Below are 21,641 nucleotides of genomic sequence, written 5' to 3'. Positions count from 1 at the left end.
AGTGAAAACATTTTAACGTAACACCTCCAATTTACTAGACATTGACCAGTTTGATGTGCAGTCCACCGTCACTCACTTACCAGCGATCAATGCCAGCCAGGACTCTCACCTGACACCGAGGTGACCTTCATCACCCACCTTCTAATGATGCTGGACTCAAAGCCATCTCCCACTGCTTCCACATGCTGTTCAGCTTTGTCAGCCACATCACCCAAACACAATGCACTGAATTACAGACATCCTACTCTCCCACTTTCAGGGCAAAGATATTTGCAGAAGAAGGGAGCAAAGCTGAAACAATTACAAATGCTCCATATCATGGAACCAGCCATGATAGAGCCTAGAACATTCTATGTCACTGAGAGATTCAGGATGATGTTATATCATTGCTTTATGCCATTTCTCAAAATCTACATAGTGTCAAAGAAATGTACAGTACAGAAAGAGACCCTTCGGTCTAATTCATCTATGCCAAACAGATATCCCAACCCAATCTAGTCCCACTTACCAGCACCCGGCCCATATCCCTCCAAACCCTTCCTGTTCATATACCCATCCAAATGCCTTTTAAATGTTGTATTTGTACCAGCCTCCACCACATCCTCTGGCAGCTCATTTCATACACGTACCACCCTCTGAGTGAAAGAGTTGCCCCTTAGGTCTCTTTTATATCTTTATATCTTTCGCCTCTCACCCTAAACCTATGCCCTCTAGTTCTGGACACCCCCACCCTAGGGAAAAGACTTTGTCTATTTATCCTATCCATGCTCATGATTTTATAAACCTCTAGAAGGCCACCCCTCAGCCTCTGATGCTCCAGGGAAAACAGCCCCAGTCTATTCAACCTCTCCCTGTAGCTCAAATCCTCCAACCCTGGCAACATCCTTGTAAATCTTTTCTGAACCCTTTCAAGTTTCACAACAACTTTCCGATAGGAAGGAGACCAGAATTGCACGCAATATTCCAACAGTGACCTAACCAATGTCCTGTACAGCTGCAACATGACCTCCCAACTCCTCTCCCTATAGCTCAAACCCTCCAACCCTGACAACATCATCCACATTCTGTTATTTGATATCAGATACAAAATGTGGGTGGTATGACACTTAACTCTCCTTCTTCACCCCATTCTCCCCTTGTGATGATATATTCCTTTCAGATACCCAAGAAGTTGGAACGTCATGTTGTGGCTATACAGGACATTGGTGAGGCCACTTTTAGAATATTGAGTACAATTCTGGTTTGTTCTTCTATCGGAAGGATGTTGTTATATTTGAGAGGGTGCAGAAAACATTTACAAGGGTGTTGCTGGGACTGGAGGGTTTGAGCTATAGGGAGAGGCTGAATAGACTGGAGCCTTTTTTCCTGGAGTGTTGGAAGCTGAGAGGTGACCTTACAGAAGTTTATCAAATCAAGAGAGGCATGGGTAGGGTGAATATTCCAAGGTCTTTCTCCCAGGGTGGGAATTCCAAAACTAGAGGGCATTGGTTTAAGGGGAGCGGGGAAGTATTTAAAAGGGACCTGCGGGCTAAACCTTTCACATAGAGGGTGGTGCATGTAAGGAACAAGCTGCCAGAGAAAGTGGTGGAGATGGGTACAATTGCAACATTTAAAAGGCGTTGGATTGGTATATGGATAGGAAGGGTTTAGAGGGATATGGGCCAAATGCTTACAAATGGGACTAGGTCAGATTGGGCTGTCTGGTCAGCATGGACGAGGTGAACTGAATGGTCTGTTTCCATGCTGTATCACTCTATAGCTGTCACTTGATTAAACATGGCAGCCCCAGAAAGAAGAGAGAGAGGTGCATCAGAGCTCCGACATTCTCAGCTACCAGCCAAATAATGGCACTGTGTGTGCTTTATAGATGAGCATATCGTCAGGATCGATATATGCAAGGACTGTGTCATATTATTTTGTGCTTTCTGTAAAAACTGTGGACTGAAATGAGAAAGAGTTGTTTTCAAACCAGTTTTTGAAAGGGTGGTTGTATGTGTTGAAAGCAAGTAACCTAACACCGATTGCAGGCATATAGTCTTCAATTACTGCTTGTTTAAATAATGGAATACAGAGTTACGGATAATTTGGAGCAGAGGGTGTGCATACTTTTTATAAATGAACCAGCTACCTTGGGTCTCTTACCAACCAGTGCAAGTAGCTGGAGAAAAGCTACGATGCTACGTGCTGGCCAGCAGAACAGGCAGGAGGATCATCTCTGCAACACAAGTGGGGATCAAAAATAACTGAACTATCTTTCCTGTTTTCCCCCTGTGCTCAATAATTGTGCGCATATGGGCGTGCGTGTGAAGGGGAGATTTTAAAGGAGATGAGAGTAACTGGTAGCATTATACGCTGACAGCTTATAGGTGCCCACTTGTAGCTACAGGCTAAATACTTGCAATAAATAGTTCAGTAAAAAAACCTGATCTGCACTTTTGATCAATCTGTGTCTGAAGGTCAGATAAATTGTTAAATTTGTACACTTTGTAAGATTTTTAACTTTTGTGATAACTCTGGGAGTAGCAGGGTTCATTTGCAGCTTGGAGAGAACTTGCAAGTGGTGGTGTTCCCATGTATCTATTACTGTTGTCCCTCAAGATGGAAGAGTGGTCCTGGGTTTGGAAGGTGCTGTTTGAGCAGCCTTGAAGTTCTAGATGGTGCACACTGCTGCTTATAAGCATTCGTAGTGGATGCTTGTGCATATGGTGCCAAACATACATACTACTTTACCATGGATGGGGTCAAGCTTCTTCGAGTGCTGTTGGAGCTACACTCATTAAGGCAAATGGGGAGTATTTCATCACACTCCTGACAATGTGCCATGTTGATGGTAGACAGACTCTAGGGAGTCAGAAGGAGAGTTACTCACTGCAGAATTCCTGGCTTCTGATCTTTTCTTGAAGCCATTTATTTATATGGCCAGTCCAATTCAGTTTCTGGTCAATGGCGACCTCTAGGATGTTAATAGTGGGGATTCAATAATGGTAATGTCACGGAATGACAGGAGGTGATTGTTAGAATCTTTCGTGTTAGAGATGGACATTGCCTGGTATTTGTGTGACATGAATGTTATTTGCCCCTTTTCAGCTCAAGCCTGAATATTGTCCAGGTCTTGTTGCACTTGGACATGGACTCTGTCAGCATCTGAGGAACTGTGAATGGTGCTGAACATTATACAATCATCAGTGAACATTTCCACTTCTGACAGCAGCTGAAAATGGTTGGGCACTGGACGTAACCTGAGGAACTCATGGGGCTCTTGTGGCATTGTGGTAGTGTCCCTACCTCTGCACCAAGAGGCCCGGGTTCAAATCCCACCCAGTCCTGAGACATGCAATAACATCTCTGAACAGGTTGATTGGAAAATATCTACCCTGAGGAACTCCTGCACTGAAGTCTTGGAGCTGACTTCCAATAACCATAACCATATTCCTTTGTGCCAGGAATGACTCCAACCAACAGACTCTTCCCTGATTCCCAGTAAGGGCATAACACGGATGAGAGATATAAACATTTTTACCCAAAGGGAAGTCAGCTCCTCTTTCTTAAAAATCAGCAGCAAAGCCAATTATTATTCTAAGGGGTGCAGAGATTACTCAAACTCTTTTGAGGAACGATTTAATTTTCCCTCCAGTGAGTTCATTGAAAGCCAAAGTGTTGGTGAATGGGATTGATATCTCCCAGTTCAATTATATAAGGTTTAATTGGAGTGTGACATTTATTGGGAACCGTGGAAGTCGGGAGGGTTATGAAATTACTCGTAGGTGGAGTTTATTTCGAAAGTCATTGCTTTGTCTATAATCACTGAAAATCCAATTGAAGCTAAAGAGACAGAACAGTCACAGTCTGGATATTTTCCATTGTTTAGCCATTTCGGTGGACGCTACATACAAAGTCTATCATAAGAGGTGACAGTAATAACGCAAGCAGATTTTACTGTGGCTGATACTCGTTTTGAGAGTAAGAACAGCTCAAAAGAGATGTTTGGCATGTCTTCATTATACTTGAGGATCAGGAAGGTGATCCAGAGTAAAGTAAATTAGCACAGACAGCTTCCAATGAAGTTTAGTCTGAAGGTGTTCCAGAGTGTTGGAACACTCTGAACAGAAGAGTGACTTTCACCTTGGTTATGGAGAGAGATAGGTGCGCACAACAAGGTAGATTTTACAATTGGGGGAAGGGAAATTACGATGCTGTAAGACAGGATTTGAGGAGCATACGTTGGGAGCATAGGCTGTCAGGGAAGGATGTGGTGGAAATGTAGAACTTTTTCAAAGAGCAGATACGACGTGTCCTTGATATGTATGTACCTATCAGGCAGGAAAGAAATGGTCTTGTGAGGGAGCCTTGGTTGACGAGGGAGGTTGAATGTCTAGTAAAGAGGAAGAAGGAGGCTTACATAAGGTTGAGGAAACAGGGTTCAGACAGAGCAGTGGAGGGATACAGGATAGCCAGAAGGGACCTGAAGAAAGGGATTAGGAGAGCTAAGAGAGGGCATGAAAAATCCTTGGCGGATAGGATCAAGGATAACCCCAAGGCATTTTATGCGTTTGTGAGAAACCTGAGAATGACGAGAACGAGGGTAGGTCCGATCAAGGACAGTAGTGGGAGACTGTGTATTGAGTCGGAAGAGATAGGAGAGGTCTTGAACAAGTACTTCTCTTCAGTATTTACGAACGAGAGGGACCGTATTGTTGAAGAGGAGAGTGTGAAATGGACTGATAAGCTAGAAGAGATACCTGTTAGGAAGGAAGATGTGTTGGACATTTTGAACAACTTGAGGATAGACAAGTCCCCCGGGCCTGACGGGATATATCCTAGGATTATGTGGGAAGCAAGAGAGGAAATTGCAGTACCGTTGGCAATGATCTTCTCGTCTTCACTGGCAATGGGGGTGGTACCAGGGGACTGGAGAGTAGCGAATGTTGTGCCCCTGTTCAAAAAAGGGAATAGGGATAACCCCGGGAATTACAGGCCAGTTAGTCTTACTTCTGTGGTAGGCAAAGTAATGGAAAGGGTACTGAGGGATAGGATTTACGAGTATCTGGAAAGACACTGCTTGATTAGGGACAGCCAGCACGGATTTGTGAAGGGTAGGTCTTGCCTTACAAGTCTTATTGAATTCTTTGAGGAGGTGACCAAGCATGTGGATGAGGGTAGAGCAGTGGATGTAGTGTACATGGATTTTAGTAAGGCATTTGATAAGGTTCCCCATGGTAAGCTTATGCGAAAAGTCAGGAGGCATGGGATAGAGGGAAATTTGGCCAATTGGATAGAAAACTGGCTAACCGGTCGAAGGCAGAGAGTGGTGGTAGATGGTAAATATTCAGCCTGGAGCCCAGTTACAAGTGGAGTTCCGCAGGGATCAGTTCTGGGTCCTCTGCTGTTTGTAATTTTTATTAATGACTTAGATGAGGGAGTCGAAGGGTGGGTCAGTAAATTTGCAGATGATACGAAGATAGGTGGAGTTGTGGACAGTGAGGAGGGCTGTTGTCGGCTGCAGAGGGACTTAGATATGATGCAGAGCTGGGCTGAGGAGTGGCAGATGGAGTTCAACCCTGCCAAGTGTGAGGTTGTCCATTTTGGAAGAACAAATAAGAATGCGGAATACAGGGTTAATGGTAGGGTTCTTAGTCAGGTGGAGGAACAGAGGGATCTTGGGGTCTATGTACATAGATCTTTGAAAGTTGCCACTCAGGTGGATAGAGTTTGTAAGAAGGCCTATGGTGTATTATCGTTCATTAGCAGAGGGATTGAATTCAAGAGTCGTGAAGTGATGTTGCAGCTGTACAGGACTTTGGTTAGGCCACAGTTGGAGTACTGTGTGCCGTTCTGGTCGTCTCACTTTAGGAAAGATGTGGAAGCTTTGGAGAGGGTGCAGAGAAGATTTACCAGGATGTTGCCTGGAATGGAGAGTAGGTCGTACGAGGATAGGTTGAGAGTTCTCGGCCTTTTCTCGTTGGAACGGCAAAGGATGAGGGATGACTTGATGGAGGTTTATAAGATGATCAGAGGAATAGATAGAATAGACAGTCAGAAACTTTTTCCCCGGGTACAACAGAGTGTTACAAGGGGACATAAATTTAAGGTGAAGGGTGGAAGGTATAGGGGAGATGTCAGGGGTGGGTTCTTTACCCAGAGAGTGGTGGGGGCATGGAATGCGCTGCCCGTGGGAGTGGTAGAGTCAGAATCATTGGCGACCTTTAAGCGGCATTTGGATAGGTACATGGATGGGTGCTTAATCTAGGTTCGAAGTTCGGCACAACATCGTGGGCCGAAGGGCCTGTTCTGTGCTGTATTGTTCTATGTTCTATGTTCCATGTTCTATCTTATGGAGATATTGCAAGCAGTATGTGAAGTTCCTATGGTAGGGCATACAGGACTTCGGAAAACAAAGACAACAATTTTACATAGCCAAAATTTCATAAAGATGTAGTGTAGTTGTGAAGAAATGTCATACACGTCAGGGTGGTAAGAAAATCTCAGCACATAATCAGAGCACCTTTGATACTCATACTAGTTTTGAGGAACCCTTTTGTTGAGTGTTATTGGATTGTATAGAGGCATTACCAAAATGAAATGCAGGACAACTATATCCTCATAATTGTGGACATGGCAATCTACTTCCGAGAAGCTATTTCCTGGAGGGCATTCACAGCTAGGGTAGTGGTGGAAAAGTTAATTTGAATTTTACTTTTTATGAACTACCAATGGAAGTGCAAGGTTTTAACTTTATATCTAAATGCAAACTGTAATGTTTAACTTTTAATTCTTTACTTTCTACTTTGTACCTAAGGTTTTGTACCTAGGCACCTTTGTACTTACGATGGTGCTGGGAATGGTGACATTGTACACTTTCCACTGTATTTAAGTACTTCTGAACGTGAGTACGTGTAACAATAAAATCTAATGCTAAAGTTTTCCAAGAAATCAAGAAACCGTGGATGCCAGAGCTTTTACATGGTGCTGCTGGGGTGCCTGGTGTCGCAGCAGAGGGTGAATAAGACAGGTGGACATAATAAATCAAGGCTGTAAAATGTACATCAGGTCAGTCAGAATGGCTAATTAATGCTATAATCAGAACTCACTTTATGGATTTGGCACATGCACAGCAGTTCCAGACCTGTGTCATTCTGCCAGGCAAGGACTTGAGTTCATTGGTCAGTGCCAGAGCACTGGCACCATTCTTTGCGTTTAGTTTTGCAATATTTTGTAAATGCACAAATAATCCCTGAACAAAAAAAAACTATAGTCTTCACTTTTTGAGAGAATATTTGTAAACTGAAATTTAAATGTACGTTTTAAACCTTTCCACTGTGTTTCCAAACAAGGTTAAAGACTTCTTTATTCTGTTCAGCAGTTTGCAATCCAACAATCAGTTTAATTCTTTTTTGCTAATCTAATGACAGAGGTGGAGAATGCTTATTCTTTGTCTGTATCATTATCTTTGTCCCCAACATCAAGTCTACAAGTCATTCATCTCAGACTGTTCACATATGAATAGTGTGCCAGACATCAGTAAGACAGTCCTCCTGAATTTCAGATGAGGGCAAAGATTCCAGAAGCAGACCATGTATTATTTAGTTCTAAGACAAGCTGTCAAACAAAGCAAACAAGATAGAATTTAGCAAATTGCAGAGTTTTTACTTGTTAGAGACACCACTGTACTGAATGCTTCAATTGCCTCCAGGGAAATTATCGTTGTGTGTTTTTAGCCATGGATTGTTTGCTTCCTGCAGAATTATTTAAAATATTTGCATTTTTCAGTGTGTTTTCAGCCACAACCCACACTGTACAATCAGACCAGGATATAATGACCATCACCTGGGTTTCTCAAAAGCTGCAGGAACTAAAAAGTACTTAGATTAAAGAAAGCTTTGTTTCAGTTGTTAAATTTGAGAATTATTCTATCCAAGTGATTACAGTACTATATAATTATGTACCGTAGAAAACAATTCACTTGATACTTTTGTGTTTTACACAATGATGTTTCTGTATTCACATTTACCATTCTGGCCAAGGGAGGGCGAGGGAGAGAAAGAGAGAGAGAGACAGAGAAAGAAAGAGAATACAGAATTAGCATTTTTAGAGGAATAAAATATTGAATTTCAATCGGTGTTTTAGCTGCCTTGGCTTGACTGTTTTACTACATGTAGCAAGCTAACATAATGGGCTGTGTGAATTCTTAGAAAGCAGAGGGAGGGAAGTGAATCCTCAAGAGGTCAAAACCAGGACAAGACCGTTGAGGCAGCGAGGAAGATTCACAGCGCTGGAGGAATTGCAGAAATAGAGAGGTATAGCAATGAAGAGAGTGTAAGATGAGCATAAGAATTTTAAAATTCAGGCACTTGAACTAATGTTAAATCAGTAAGGACACGAGGAGATAGGCAACTGGAAATTGTGCAGAATAGAAGGGAGTTCTATTGCAGAGTTTTGGAGAAGTTGAAGTTCATACTTGGGGCCTGTCAGAGGAATGTGAGAATTATTCAGTTTCAAATTAACACAGCCATCAATAAGAGTTTCAGTGGCAGCTAAGCTGTAATTGGGTCAGAGGTAGACAAGTTAGAAATTAGACAGTTTGTGCAACATGCCAGATTTAAGTTTGGAAGTTCATAACAAAATAGAGCGTGTAGATTGTGAAAACAATTTGGTATAGTTCCCAAAAAAACAAATTTATTAAATTAAAATTACAATGTGGGATAAATTCCTCAAGGGGGTCTCCTGATTAGCTACCTCATGTGCACATACGGATTTTCAGGGGATCTCTGTGAAAAAGAACATTTGAAATGCTGGACTCTGTCTAACTGCATCGGTTCTGCAGTTAACTCTATGACCGCAGACAAAGTCACTGCCAAAAAGTGGTGAAACTGAATTCTTCATGTCTCTAAATTGGGCTTCACTATGGTTTATTTCCAAAGTTATTGGAGGTTTACATCTTCAGATGACAATGTAACAGACAGCCAGTCTTGCCTGCTGGCAGTGTAAATTGGAAATACTGGAGATTTTCTTTGTGGCTATAATTTCCAAGTAGTTTATAGTGCCATGCCATGGCTAATGGTGTGCAGTTTCAGATGAGGATTAGATGTGTGGGTTTTGAGGGGATCCAAGATGGCAGCGTCCTGTTAGGATCGTGTTTGCTGGGCTTTTCGCTGCAACACTGACCCGACAGAGCCAGAACCCATCCTAAACACTTTATTGTGAGTAAAAACACAGTAAAGGAGCTAGAAACCTGAAAAAAAATCTATTTAGCTTTGCTCTTGCAGCTGGAGAATGCCAAAGAAAGGAGGAAGCTCGCCCGGGGTCAGGGCCATGGTCCAGTCCTCGGAAGAAGCGGGCTTGCTTACTCACTAGACTCTGGTTGAGGAGCTGGCCAGATCTCACGAGGTCCGGGGGAAGGAGATCCAGGAAAAAATTGAGGAGAAGCTGGCTCTTGCTATGCTGCAAGACTTGGGAAAAAGGACCTATGAGCTCGAGCACCGGGCTGCAAGGGTAGAGGCAGAAACTGACTCCTCCAGGAGCTGGATTGAAGCCCTGGAGAAACAGATCCCTGGGACAATACACTGGGACATGATCGGAAATAGTGATATCGCCAAATGTACATGACACCACCGTGTACAGGTGTGCTGCAGGGATCAGAAATAGATCAATCCTGGTATGGCATTTATGTGGGTTTGAAAAGAGTGTGATGTCCCTGCCAGTAGGGTGAAGGGGTATAGATGTATATAAACCTCTACAAACCCCAATTTAGCACATGAATCCCTTAACTGTTTAGATCGCAAAGAAGATATCGGTGGGCCTTTGGGCAATCTGTCTATTGTAGGGTCTGTGAGACAATTGAAATCCCCTCCTACAATGATATGTTGAGATTAGATTAGATTACTTACTTACAGTGTGGACACAGGCCCTTTGGCCCAACAAGTCCACACTGACCCTCTGAAAAGCAACCCACCCAGACCCATTCTCCTACATTTACCCCTTCACCTAACACTACGGGCAATTTAGCATGGCCAATTCACCTAACCTGCACATTTTTGGACTGTGGGAGGAAACCGGAGCACCCGGAGGAAACCCACACAGACAGACACAGGGAGAATGTGCAAACTCCACACAGACAGTTGCCCGAGGCAGGAATTGAACCCTGGTCTCTGGCGCTGTGAGACAGCAGTGAATTAGATTACTTACATTGTGGAAACAGGCCCTTCAGCCCAACAAGTCTACACCAACCCGCCGAAGCGCAACCCACCCAGACCCATTAACAAGGTTAACCAGTCTAGAAAGTGCGTCTGACAAGAATTTAAGGGGGTGGGCTGGGGGACAGGAAACACGTAAGATCCCGTATTCTTCCCCATGTATCAAACCTTTTTTAGATATTAATTCAGGCTTAGCCAGTAGCCGATCCATTCTTTGGGAAACAGCTAATGCCATTGCTAGGTGGTTGGTTATTTCCTATTCAGCCAGTAAGAAGTGACGGATGGGTGAGCAACAATGCTTGCTCGAGACGCGTCTGAAAGTAGCTGAAAAGACATACTTTGACAAGCCCTGCTAGTTAAACTGCAGAGGATCACGGTGCTTCAGTCTACGCTGAACTCCATGCTGACACGGACAGCCAAAGGGGAGCTTACATTTGCAGGTTAAAGGCTGTTTGAGCACGGGGACAAGTCAGGCAAGTACCTAGCATACCTTACTAGGAAAGGAGTACCCCCCCCAAGCCTTCACCTTGGTCAGAGAGGACACTGGAAATTTGACCTGTGATTCTAATAGCATAAATGCAGCATTCCAAACATTTTACTCTGAATTATACCAATCTGAAAGCTGAGAGTGTGGGTGGGTTAGGATGGAGTTTTTTTTTAAGAATTTTGGACCTTCTGGGAATGACCCCTGATCAAGAGTCTCTCCTCAATGTCCCAATGCAGGAGGCTGAGAGGTCACTCCAGAATGGGAAGGCGCCCGGTCCTGAGGGTCTCCCCAGTCAGTTCTATAAGGAATTTATAAGTATATTGTCAGGGCCGATGCTTAGTATGTTTAATGACTCACATAGATGTGGCCTCCTCCCACCATCTCCAAGTGAGGCGAACAACTCTCTCATTCTTAAAAAAGGGAAGGCCCCACAGGACTGTGCTTCCTCTAGACCCATTTCACTCCTGAATGTTGACTTCAAAATCCTATCCAAGACTCTGGCATTAAGGATAGAAACTGTACTGTCCTCCATCATTAAGGGTACCAGACAGGTTGCAGGTCAACGGATAATGTCAGGAGATTACTTAACATGATTCAAGTATGTTCACAGCGACTGGTACAGGTATTGGTGATCTCCTTAGATGCGGAAAGGCATTTAACAGAGTCGAGTGGCCATATCTTTTTCATACTTTGAAGTGGGTTGGCTTGGGAGAGACCTTCATCAGGTGGGTGGAGGTTTTGTACAGTGATCCTCTTGTCACAGTCCTCACCAATGGTATATGGTCAAACAATTTTAGAATTTGTTGGGGCAGTTGACAGGGTTGTCCCTTGTCACCATTGCTTTTCACGTTGGTGATCGACTACTGGTGGAGGCAATTCACAAGGATCCCAATATAAATGCTCCAGAAGTGGGGATGAAATCACTGTATACGGATGACGTTCTTGTCTTCTTATCAAACCCAACAGTCTCAGTGCCACACATGATACAATGCATCAATTTATTTGGTGGCTTCTCGGGATAAAAGATCAATTTTGCGAATTCAGAGGCCATGCCCATGGATGGTCTCCCTAGGAGTGCCTGATCTTGAGGACGAATCTCAGGTCCCTTTTAGATGGTCACAAGAGGGCTTTCTCTACTTGGGTATATTTATTACTCCTGTTTTTGATTGGCTATTTAAAGCCAATTTTGGTCATTTATTCGACAGAACCAAACAGGACCTTCATAGATGGGAGGCGCTTCCAATCTCTTGGTGAGGTCGGATAGCCCTCATTGAAATGAGCATTCTGCCCCACTTGTTGTATCCTATGTAAATTCTTCCTCTGCTTTTTACAAAGCAAATATTTAGAAGGCTGAACGGCTGGTCCAGTTCTTTTATCTGGTATTGCAAGCGGCTCCTAATTAAATTGACTAAATTGCAGTTACTTTACAGATTGGGAGGAGTGGGCCTCCCAGATATCAAAAACTATCAGTTAAGCTCGTTGCTATCTTACTTGAATGAATGGGCGCAGGGGGACCCTCACTCACTTTGGCTGGACATCGAAGCATCTCAGGCAAGATGCCCCCTTATTGACCTGCTGTTCTTAGACAAAATGAAAACAATATTGTCAAGGCGTGGAGGGCAATGTGTCAGGGTGAGGACAATATTTTCAAAACGTCATTTTTGACACCTGTAGTTGGTATGCTCGGCTTTCAGCCAGGGATGGTGGACTGTAGGTTTAAACTAAGGGAAGCTAGAGACATGTCTTGCCTGGGCAATTTATTGAAGGGACATACTGATGTCTCTTGACCTGTTGGCTCGGAAATATGATTTGCCCAGTAGGAGCCTCTTTCATTTCTTTCAAATTAGAAACTTCACACAAAAAAAAAAGAGACTACGCTTCTAACTGATCCTTATAGGCCCGACATGGAGAAGAGGGTGTTGACGGCTGAGGGTACATTATCTGTTAGCAACACTTGTCATCTACTGGGAGGGGGTCCCTTGGAGGAGACCGCATGGCTCTGTAAGGTACAGGAGACGGAGTTGGACTTTGCGATCTCTTCTGAAATATGGGAGGAGATCTGGGAAATGCAAGAATGATCTCAATTTGAAACAGGATCCACGCCTTGCAATTGAAGATTCTCCACAGGTCCACTTGGCCCCGCCTCACAACATTTAAAGTGGGAGCATCTCCAATGTGTCCTAAATATAAAGTGAGCATGGGCATGCTCACTCATTGCCTTTTGTCTTGTCACATGGACTGCAGGTATACCGGAGAACTACGGTAGGTGAAATAGAGGCAGCCTCGGGGACAGAGGGAGAGATAGATCTGGTATCTCTTCTTCTTGGCTTTGTTAATTCATGTTCATTAGATGCACACTAAAAAAAGGCTTTACAGTATCCTCACTTTTTGTGCCAGAAAGAACATTCTATTAGGGTGGGTCAAGATTAGAGTGGTGCTGGAAAAGTACAGCAGGTCAGGTAGCATCCGAGGAGCAGGAAAATCGACGTTTTAGGCAAAAGCCCTTCATCAGGAATCATTAAGGTGGCTGTCAGAAAATCTCCCAGGGCTGGCGGGCTGGTGTAAACTAGTCATGGAGCACATCCCCTTGGACTTTCTTATGAGTATGGTACACCATGAAACTGAGATTTGCTATAAGACATGGCGGCCCTTTTTAGACTAACTGGGTAAAGATTTGCCTGCCATACTAATAAGAGCCTTTATATAGCCATGGCAATTCTATGTAATGAACCTCATATCCAGAGGGAAGGAACTATGAACATACAAATATGTATAAACTTATGCACTCGATGATCGAGGGCTATTGCTTTGTTTTGCTGAGCTGTGTATTGGTTATTATCATTATTAGGATTTTCCTTTTTTAGCTTAGTTATTAATTATTATTTATGTAATTAATGGGTTTATTTTTAATGTTGGTTTGAATTGTTTGGTTTTGTACTTGTAATATTCAAAAGATTTTCTTAAAACTATTAATAAAAAGATGTGTGGGTTTACTGTGAATATGCAAATATTGCTGAGTTCAGCAGCTTTACTATTTGTTTCACACAAATGGCCCTTTGCTTCCCTGTGATTTTCTTTTAAAGAACATTTTTTGGTTACCCATTAAACTCGTCACAGAATGTTAACATTTGTCAATACAAGCATAAATATTCTCTGCAACATCATGATAAATATTACTGACTACCAATGAATCACAGAGTCATAGAGATGGACACCATAGAAACAGACCCTTCGGTCCAACCCGTCCATGCCGACCAGATATCCCAACCCAATCTAGTCTCACCTGCCAGCACCCGGCCCATATCCCTCCAAACCCTTCCTATTCATATATCCATCCAAATGCCTCTTAAATGTTGCAATTGTACCAGCCTCCACCACATCCTCTGGCAGCTCATTCCATACACGTACCACCCTCTGTGTGAAAAGGCTGCCCCTTAGGTCTCTTTTATATCTTTCCCCTCTCACCCTAAACCTATGCCCTCTAGTTCTGGACTCCCCCACCCCAGGGAAAAGACTTTGTCTATTTATCTTATCCATGCCCCTCATAATTTTGTAAACCTCTATAAGGTCACCCCTCAGCCTCCGATGCTCCAGGGAAAACAGCCCCAGCCTGTTCAGCCTCTCCCTGTAGCTCAGATCCTCCAACTCTGGCAACATCCTTGTAAATCTTTTCTGAACCCTTTCAAGTTTCAAAAATCTTTCCGATAGGAAGGAGACCAGAATTGCACACAATATTCCAACATTGGCCTAACCAATGTCCTGTACAGCCGCAACATGACCTTCCAACTCCTGTACTCAATACTCTGACAAATAAAGGAAAGCATACCAAATGCCGCCTTCACTATCCTATCTACCTGCGACTCCACTTTCAAGGAGCTATGAACCTGCACTCCAAGGTCTCTTTGCTCAGCAACACTCCCTAGGACCTTACCATTAAGTGTATAAGTCCTGCTTTCCCAAAATGCAGCACCCCGCATTTTTCTGAATTAAACTCCATCTGCCATTTCTCAGCCCATTTGCCCATCTGGTCCAGATCCTGTTGTAATCTGAGGTAACCCTCTTCGCTGTCCACTACACCTCCAATTTTGGTGTCATCTGCAAACTTACTAACTGTACCTCTTATGCTCGCATCCAAATCATTTATGTAAATGACAAAAAGTAGAGGACCCAGCACCGATCCTTGTGGCACTCCACTGGTCACAGGCCTCCAGTCTGAAAAACAACCCTCCACCACCACCCTCTGTCTTCTACCTTTGAGCCAGTTCTGTATCCAAATGGCTAGTTCTCCCTGTATTCCATGAGATCTAACCTTGCTAATCAGTCTCCCATGGGGAACCTTGTCGAACGCCTTACTGAAGTCCATATAGAGATGTTATGTGAAGCCCTGCTTACAGCAATATTTGGCCCAATATTAAAATTGGGCATGGTACAAAGGAATTCTAATTTTGTTTCCTGCTGATTAGGGGATAGTTATACAGGTGCAGAGGGAGCTGATACGTTGACATATCATTGCATGACCAGTGGATTGACAGAAGATTCCCTATCTAAAAGTGGAAGAGAAGAGATAAGATTTTAGTGTCAAAGAAGAGCAGGCTTTATTAATGGGATGTGCTCAGATATTCCCGGGGGTATTGCTATTTGTAAGAGTAAACTTTGGGCAGTACAGAGAAATTCTTGAATATAACTGTAGCATATGGGATAAGGTGAGAAGTCACACGACCCCAGGACTATAACCTGGAATCACCTGACGAAGGAGCAGCACTCTGAAAGCCGATGATTTCAAATAAACCTATTGGACTATAGCCTGGTGTCGTGTGACTTCTCACCTTGTCCATGCCAGTCCAACACCGACACCTCCACATCGTAGCATATGGGAGACAATGGTGACAGGAACCCAAGAGGACATCTACCGCAGATGGTGAAGTTGTTACCAATCTAGGTAGAAAATTACACAAATGGCGTAATACACTTCTGATGAGCTCCGCACTCATTGTTAGCCTTCTGAGAACAAAGTTTGCAACTGTTCTGGAAAACTGAGGCCGCATCCAATGCCTGAAGTGGTGAGTCTAATTACTTATTTTGAGAAATGTGCTCTATGATACATTATATACTTCTATTTTTTAAAACAACTCAAAGGCATCATTAAACGCAAATTCAGGTTAAAAATGCAATATATTTAACCTTAATGTTGTTGTAATAATTTATCCTGGTTAAGCAGACCTCTAATGGCCTAAAAATTATAGAACGTAAAACATTTACTTGTGACATGATACTTTACTATTATATTACTGAAAATCAATGCTCATTTTACAGACTATCTCTATTTATAATCATCCAACCTACCTTATATCTCTTTTTACATCCAGGAACAGGACAGGCAAAAGGTTTCTCTTCTCCTCCATTCATGCACATCGAGCTCAGAATAGCTTCTGAACTAATTGCACTTTCTGTGGTCCAAGACTCCTCACTGTCTGATTCTTCGTAGTCTACTTCTTCTTCATCATATTCACTACCTGACAGGGAGAAAGAGACAGGGAGACATATTTAAAAACAAAGAAGAAAACCAGACATTTCATTTTTAAAAAATTTGATTTCACCAGATCATGAAACATATTGATCTCAAAAATCTGTAGCCTTTCAAATGATTTGAGTTAGTCAGCAGTCAGAATAGAAATCAGTTACATTAGTTCCTGATATAGTACTGAAGACTCCAGACAGGTTTAGTGAGATAAAACAATGATGTAAGGAGAACAAGGGAAGCAAACTTTGCATGTTGGAATTTTTATATGTCAGGCCTCTTTACTGTAACAGCCAACCCAAAACCATATATTAGACTTGGAAAGGAGATATCTTTAGGGACAAAGAAACTTGAAAAACAATAGGTCTGGAAAAGACTCTATAGTCCATTCAAAAATAGGTGCTCCTCAATCAAATAGCTATATAATTCTCTTGTAAATTTACTCAGCCTCACATCACATAATTCTGTCATCAGAACAAATTTGGTCAACTTTGAAAATCTTTTATTGAAGTGCGGAGTAAAACTGAAGAAGCCAAATGACTCTTGGCTTCTCATGTGTTTAAGGTTGTTGAATTGCTCACTGAGCTGGGAAGTTTGCTTCGTCACTATACTAGGTAACATCATCAGTGCGCCTCCGGTGAGGCGTTGGTGTTCTGTCCTGCTTGTTAATTATGTGTCCTGGTTTGCTGAGGTGAGTGGCATCATTTCTGGTTTTATTTCTAAGTGGTTGGTCTACAGGCTCTAACTGTACATGATCTGGGTTGAGTGCCAGGCCTCCAAGAATCCCTGTGCATGTCTCTCTTTGGCTTGTCCTAAGATGGATAAATGGTCACAGTCGAATTGGTATCCTTCTTTGTTCGTGTGTATGTACACAAGTGATAGTTGATCATGTCTCTTGGTGGCTAGTTCACGCTCGTGCACCTGATGGCTAGTTTTCTTCTGGGGTTTGCCCTATACAATATTTCTGCAGTCTTTACATGGCATTATGTATATAACATTTGTTTTGTTAGTTGTGGGTATGGAATCATTTATACTCTTCAGTATCTGTCGTAGTGTGGTTGCTGATTTGTAGGCTACCATGATACCTAAGGGTCAGAGCAGTCTGGTGGTCATTTCCAATATGCCCTTGATGTATGACAGGGTGACCAGCGTATCTGGATGCTTTGTGTCTTCCTGTTGTGTAGGTACCAGCAGACTACGCTTTTTAGGTAACCACCTTTCATCCCACCTCAGCAAACCAAGAGACATAAATACCAAGTGGGTCAGAACACCAACGCTTCACCGGAGGCGCACTGATGTTACCTTGCATGATGACGAAATGTCTGCAAACAAATTTACCAGCTCAGCGAGCACATCAACAACCTCATCCACAACCTGAGCTACAAAGCTTCTTAGAACTCCTGATGTGTGTGCTCTTGTATTAAGTGTTGCCCTTATTATTCTGTAAAATGAAGGTTGTGGACTTAGAGGCTGTTGTTGAAGAAATTTACAAGTTCTTCGTGTGTATTTAGCATGCTACTGTGCATCAGTGGTAGAGTGAATGTTTAATGTGGTGGAGGGGTATTAATCAAGCAGCTTGCTTTGTCCTGGATGCTCTACCATTCGATCACAGCTTACTTATTTTTGCAACCCCACTCACTGCCTTCTCCCCATAACCCTTATCCCCTAACTTATCAACAAACTATCTATTTCTGTCTTAAATACACTCGATGAGGTGGCCTCCATAGCCCTCTGCACCAATGGGTTTCACAGGTTACCTCTGTGGATACTTTCTGGCTGAAGAAATCTCTCCTCAGCTCAATTCTAAAGGGTCGTTACTTCACTCTGAGGCTGTGCCCTCCGGTAATAGTCTCTCTTAATAGTGGAGATATCTTCTCCACGTCTACTCTATCCAGGCCTCTCTGTTTTTTGTAAGTTTCAATCAGATCCCTCATCATCCTCTAAACTCTATTGAGTACAGACCAATAGTCCTAAACCGCTCCTCCTACGACAAGGCTTTCATCCCCAGGATCATTCTTGTAAACCTCCACTGGACCCCCTCCATTACCAGCACATCCTTCCTTAGATAACAAGGTGCAAAACTGCTCCCAATATTATAAATACCATAGCCTTATACGTCTGCAGTACATTTCTGGTCTTGCATTGTAGCCATCTTGAAGTTAATGTTAACTTGATTTCCGAACTACCAACTGAACTTGACGTTAACCTTAAGAGAATCCTGAACTAGGGCACCCAAGTCCTTTGTGCTTCAGATTTCCAAAGCCTCTCCCTGTTTAGAAAATAGTCTATGCCTTTAATGTTTGAACCAAAGTGCATAACTTCATGTTTTCCCACGTCTGCCACTTGTTTTGCCCACTCTCCTAGCCTGTTCAAATCCTTCTGCAGCCTCCCCGCTTCCTCAATGCTATCTGTCCCTCCGCCTATCTTTGTGGCATCCACAAACTTAGCAACAACACCAAGCTCCTTCAGCCAGATCATTAATCTAAACATGAATAGTTGTGGCCTGAACACTGATCCATGCGGAACTCCACTTGTCACCAGCTTTCATCCTAAAAAAAGACTTATTTATCACTACTGTCTGTCTTCTGCCAGTCAACCAATCTTCTATCCTGGCTAGTACCTTGCCCCTAACACCATGGGCTCTTATTTAGCAACCTCCTGTATGCTGCCTTGTCAATGGCCTTCTGGAAATCAAACTGATCATGACCACTTGTTTTCTTTGTCTAACTTGCTTGTTACGTCCTCAAAGACTTCTAACAGATTTTCAGGCATGACCTTCCTTTGACGATGCCATGCTGACTCTGCCCTATTTTACTATGCACTTCCAAGTATTCCATTACCTCATCCTTAATAATGGACTCTAAATTCTTACCAACAACCACTGGCTGTTAGGTGGATTGGCCATGCTAAATTGCCCATAGTGTTCAGTGATATGCAGACTAGGTGAATTAGCCATGGAAAATGTAGAGTTACACGGATAGGATAGGGTGGTGAGTCTTTGGAGGGTCGGTGTGGTCTCAATGGTCTGAATAGCCTGCCTCCACACTGTAGGGATTCTGAGATTCTAACCGAGGCCAGGCTAACCAGCCTATAGTTTCCTGTCTTGTGCCTCTCTGCTTTCTTAAACAGGTGTGTTACATTAACCAATTTCCAGTCCTCTGGTACCCTCCCTGACTGCAGTGATTCCTGAAAGATCGCCACCAATATCTCTACAATTTCCTCAGCTATTTCCCTTATAATTCTGGGGTGTAGTCCATCTGGTCCAGGGGATTTATCCACCTTCAGTCCTTTCAACTTCCCCAACACTTTCTCCTTAGTGATGACCACTACATTCATTTTTGCCCCTGACAGTAAGTTTTGGTATATTGCAGCTATTTATCACCACGAAAACTAATGCAAAGAACCTATGCTTCACATTTCTTTGTTCCTGCTTCTCCAGCTTCATTTTCCAGCATTCCAATGTCCACTTGCCTCTCTCCTACCTTATAGATATCTGAAAAAAATCTTGCAATCTTCTTTTATATTGCTAGCTAGCTTACTGTCATATTTCATCTTCTCCACTCTTACTGCTTTTTTAGTTATCCCCTGCTGGTTTTTAAAGGCTTCCCAATCCTCTTCATCATATTGTCTGCTCTCTTTTTTGTTTTTTTTGCTATCCCTGACTTCCCTCGTCAGTTATGGTTGCCTCATCTGCCCCTTTTGTGTGTTCCTCCTTTCTTGGAATGAATTTTTGCTGTGCCTCCCAAATTACCCCCAGAATCTCCTGCCATTGTTGCCCCACCATCTTTTCTGCTGGGCTCCCCTTCCAATCAACTTTGGCCAGCTCCTCCCTCATGTATTTGGAATTTAATTTAATTGCAATACCATTGCATCTGATTCAATCTTCTCCCTCTTAAATTGCAGGGTGAATTCTATCATATTATATCACTACCCTCTAGGCGTTCCATCACCTTAAGCTCTCTAATCAAGTCTGCCTCATTGCACATCACCAAATCCAGAATTGCCTGTTCCCAAGTGGGCTCTGGAATAAGCTGCTTAAAAAACCATCTTGTAGACATTTCACAAATATGTTTTCTTGAGATCCGCTGCCAACCTTATTTTCCCAGTCCACCTGTCACCACAATTATTGTAATAGTGCCTTTCTTATATGCCTTTTCTATCTAGTGATTAATTTTCTTCCCCATGTCCTGACTACTACTAGGAGCCATGTACACAGCTCCTATCTAGCTCATTTGTCTTTTGCAGTTCCTGCTGGAATCTATACTCTTCCCAGACTTCTTCGTTTAAGCCCATCAACATACCTTTCTAATCTTTTCTCCTTCTTCTATCTATCTAGTTTCTCCCTAAATGCACCCACCCAGTCATCCTCTATGATAGCAAGTTCTACAAATTAACCACTCTCTCAGTAAAGAAGTATTTTATAAAACCCCTATGGGATTTATTACTGACTTTTTTTTTGAAAAACTGTTTTTCAGTGGCTCTGAAAAAGCAGTAGAGCTTAGTTAGGTACTGCAAGGCATTTCAGGACATTGGTGCCCTTTGCTCTTCCTACTACGAGCTACACGAAATTCAGAAAATCACTCTCCGGGAATACTGTTTATTTTTATTCCATTAAAAGTATACTGTTGGTCAGTGAATGGATATTAAATGACTTGCAAATAAAGTTATAACATTTTCACCTTTTTCAAAAAAAAAATATTCATGGGATGTGGACAGCACTCACTGGCTGGCCAGCATTCAATGCCCATCCCTCGCTGGCCTTGACCTGAATGTCTTGCTAAGCCACTTCAGAGCCTAATTGAGAGTCAACTACATGGCTCTGGATCTGGAGTCACATGTAGGCCAGACCAGGTAAGGATGGCAGATCTCCTTCCCTGAAGTGACTAGTGAACCAGATAGGTTTTCCCAATAATTGGCAACTGTTTCATGGTCATCAGTGGCTGCTTAGTTTCAGAATTTTAAAACTGAATTCAAATTCCACATCTGCTGTGGTGGGATTTGCATCCCAGTCCCCAGAACATTAATGGAGTTTCTGGATTAATAGTCTATGACTAGGCCACAGACTCCCCCACTTTACATATAATTTCCTGTACTTTTTTAAAATTTGCATTTTTAAAATATTTAATATATACCAGGACTAAAGAAAGACAAATAGTCCATATAATAAGCTACAAGTAGTTTAGGCAATTTTAAATTTGCTATTTTAATTTTCCTATTTAATGATTTATTAAACTATAAACTTTTTCAGTGCTCAAATATAGTTTAGTCCAAATATTAAAAATCATGCTCAGAGAATGATTCCAGCTCTAAAAAGTTGTGGTAAGAGCTATATTATTTCAATTCACTTGATCACTTGTTAGAGTTACAAGCTCATATGCATGAGCTGTTTGGTTTTAGCAAACCAGAGAAGGATAAAGCTATATTATTCAGTATTTTGACTAACAAG

At 42.5% G+C, this 21,641-nt stretch overlaps 1 protein-coding gene across 1 annotated transcript in view; it reads right to left on the bottom strand.

Moving 5' to 3' along the window:
* Positions 1–21,641, bottom strand: part of jazf1b (JAZF zinc finger 1b) — a 267,960-nt gene that overhangs the window by 4,940 nt on the left and 241,379 nt on the right. Inside the window, exon 4 of the mRNA XM_072575047.1 lies at positions 16,021–16,190. Coding sequence (XP_072431148.1) covers positions 16,021–16,190 — 170 coding nt within the window. The remainder of the gene's footprint in view (positions 1–16,020; positions 16,191–21,641) is intronic.

The sequence above is a fragment of the Chiloscyllium punctatum genome, chromosome 8 (assembly GCF_047496795.1).
Source record: "Chiloscyllium punctatum isolate Juve2018m chromosome 8, sChiPun1.3, whole genome shotgun sequence".
NCBI classification, from domain to species: domain Eukaryota; kingdom Metazoa; phylum Chordata; class Chondrichthyes; order Orectolobiformes; family Hemiscylliidae; genus Chiloscyllium; species Chiloscyllium punctatum.
This window is presented reverse-complemented; position numbering and strand designations above follow the sequence as displayed.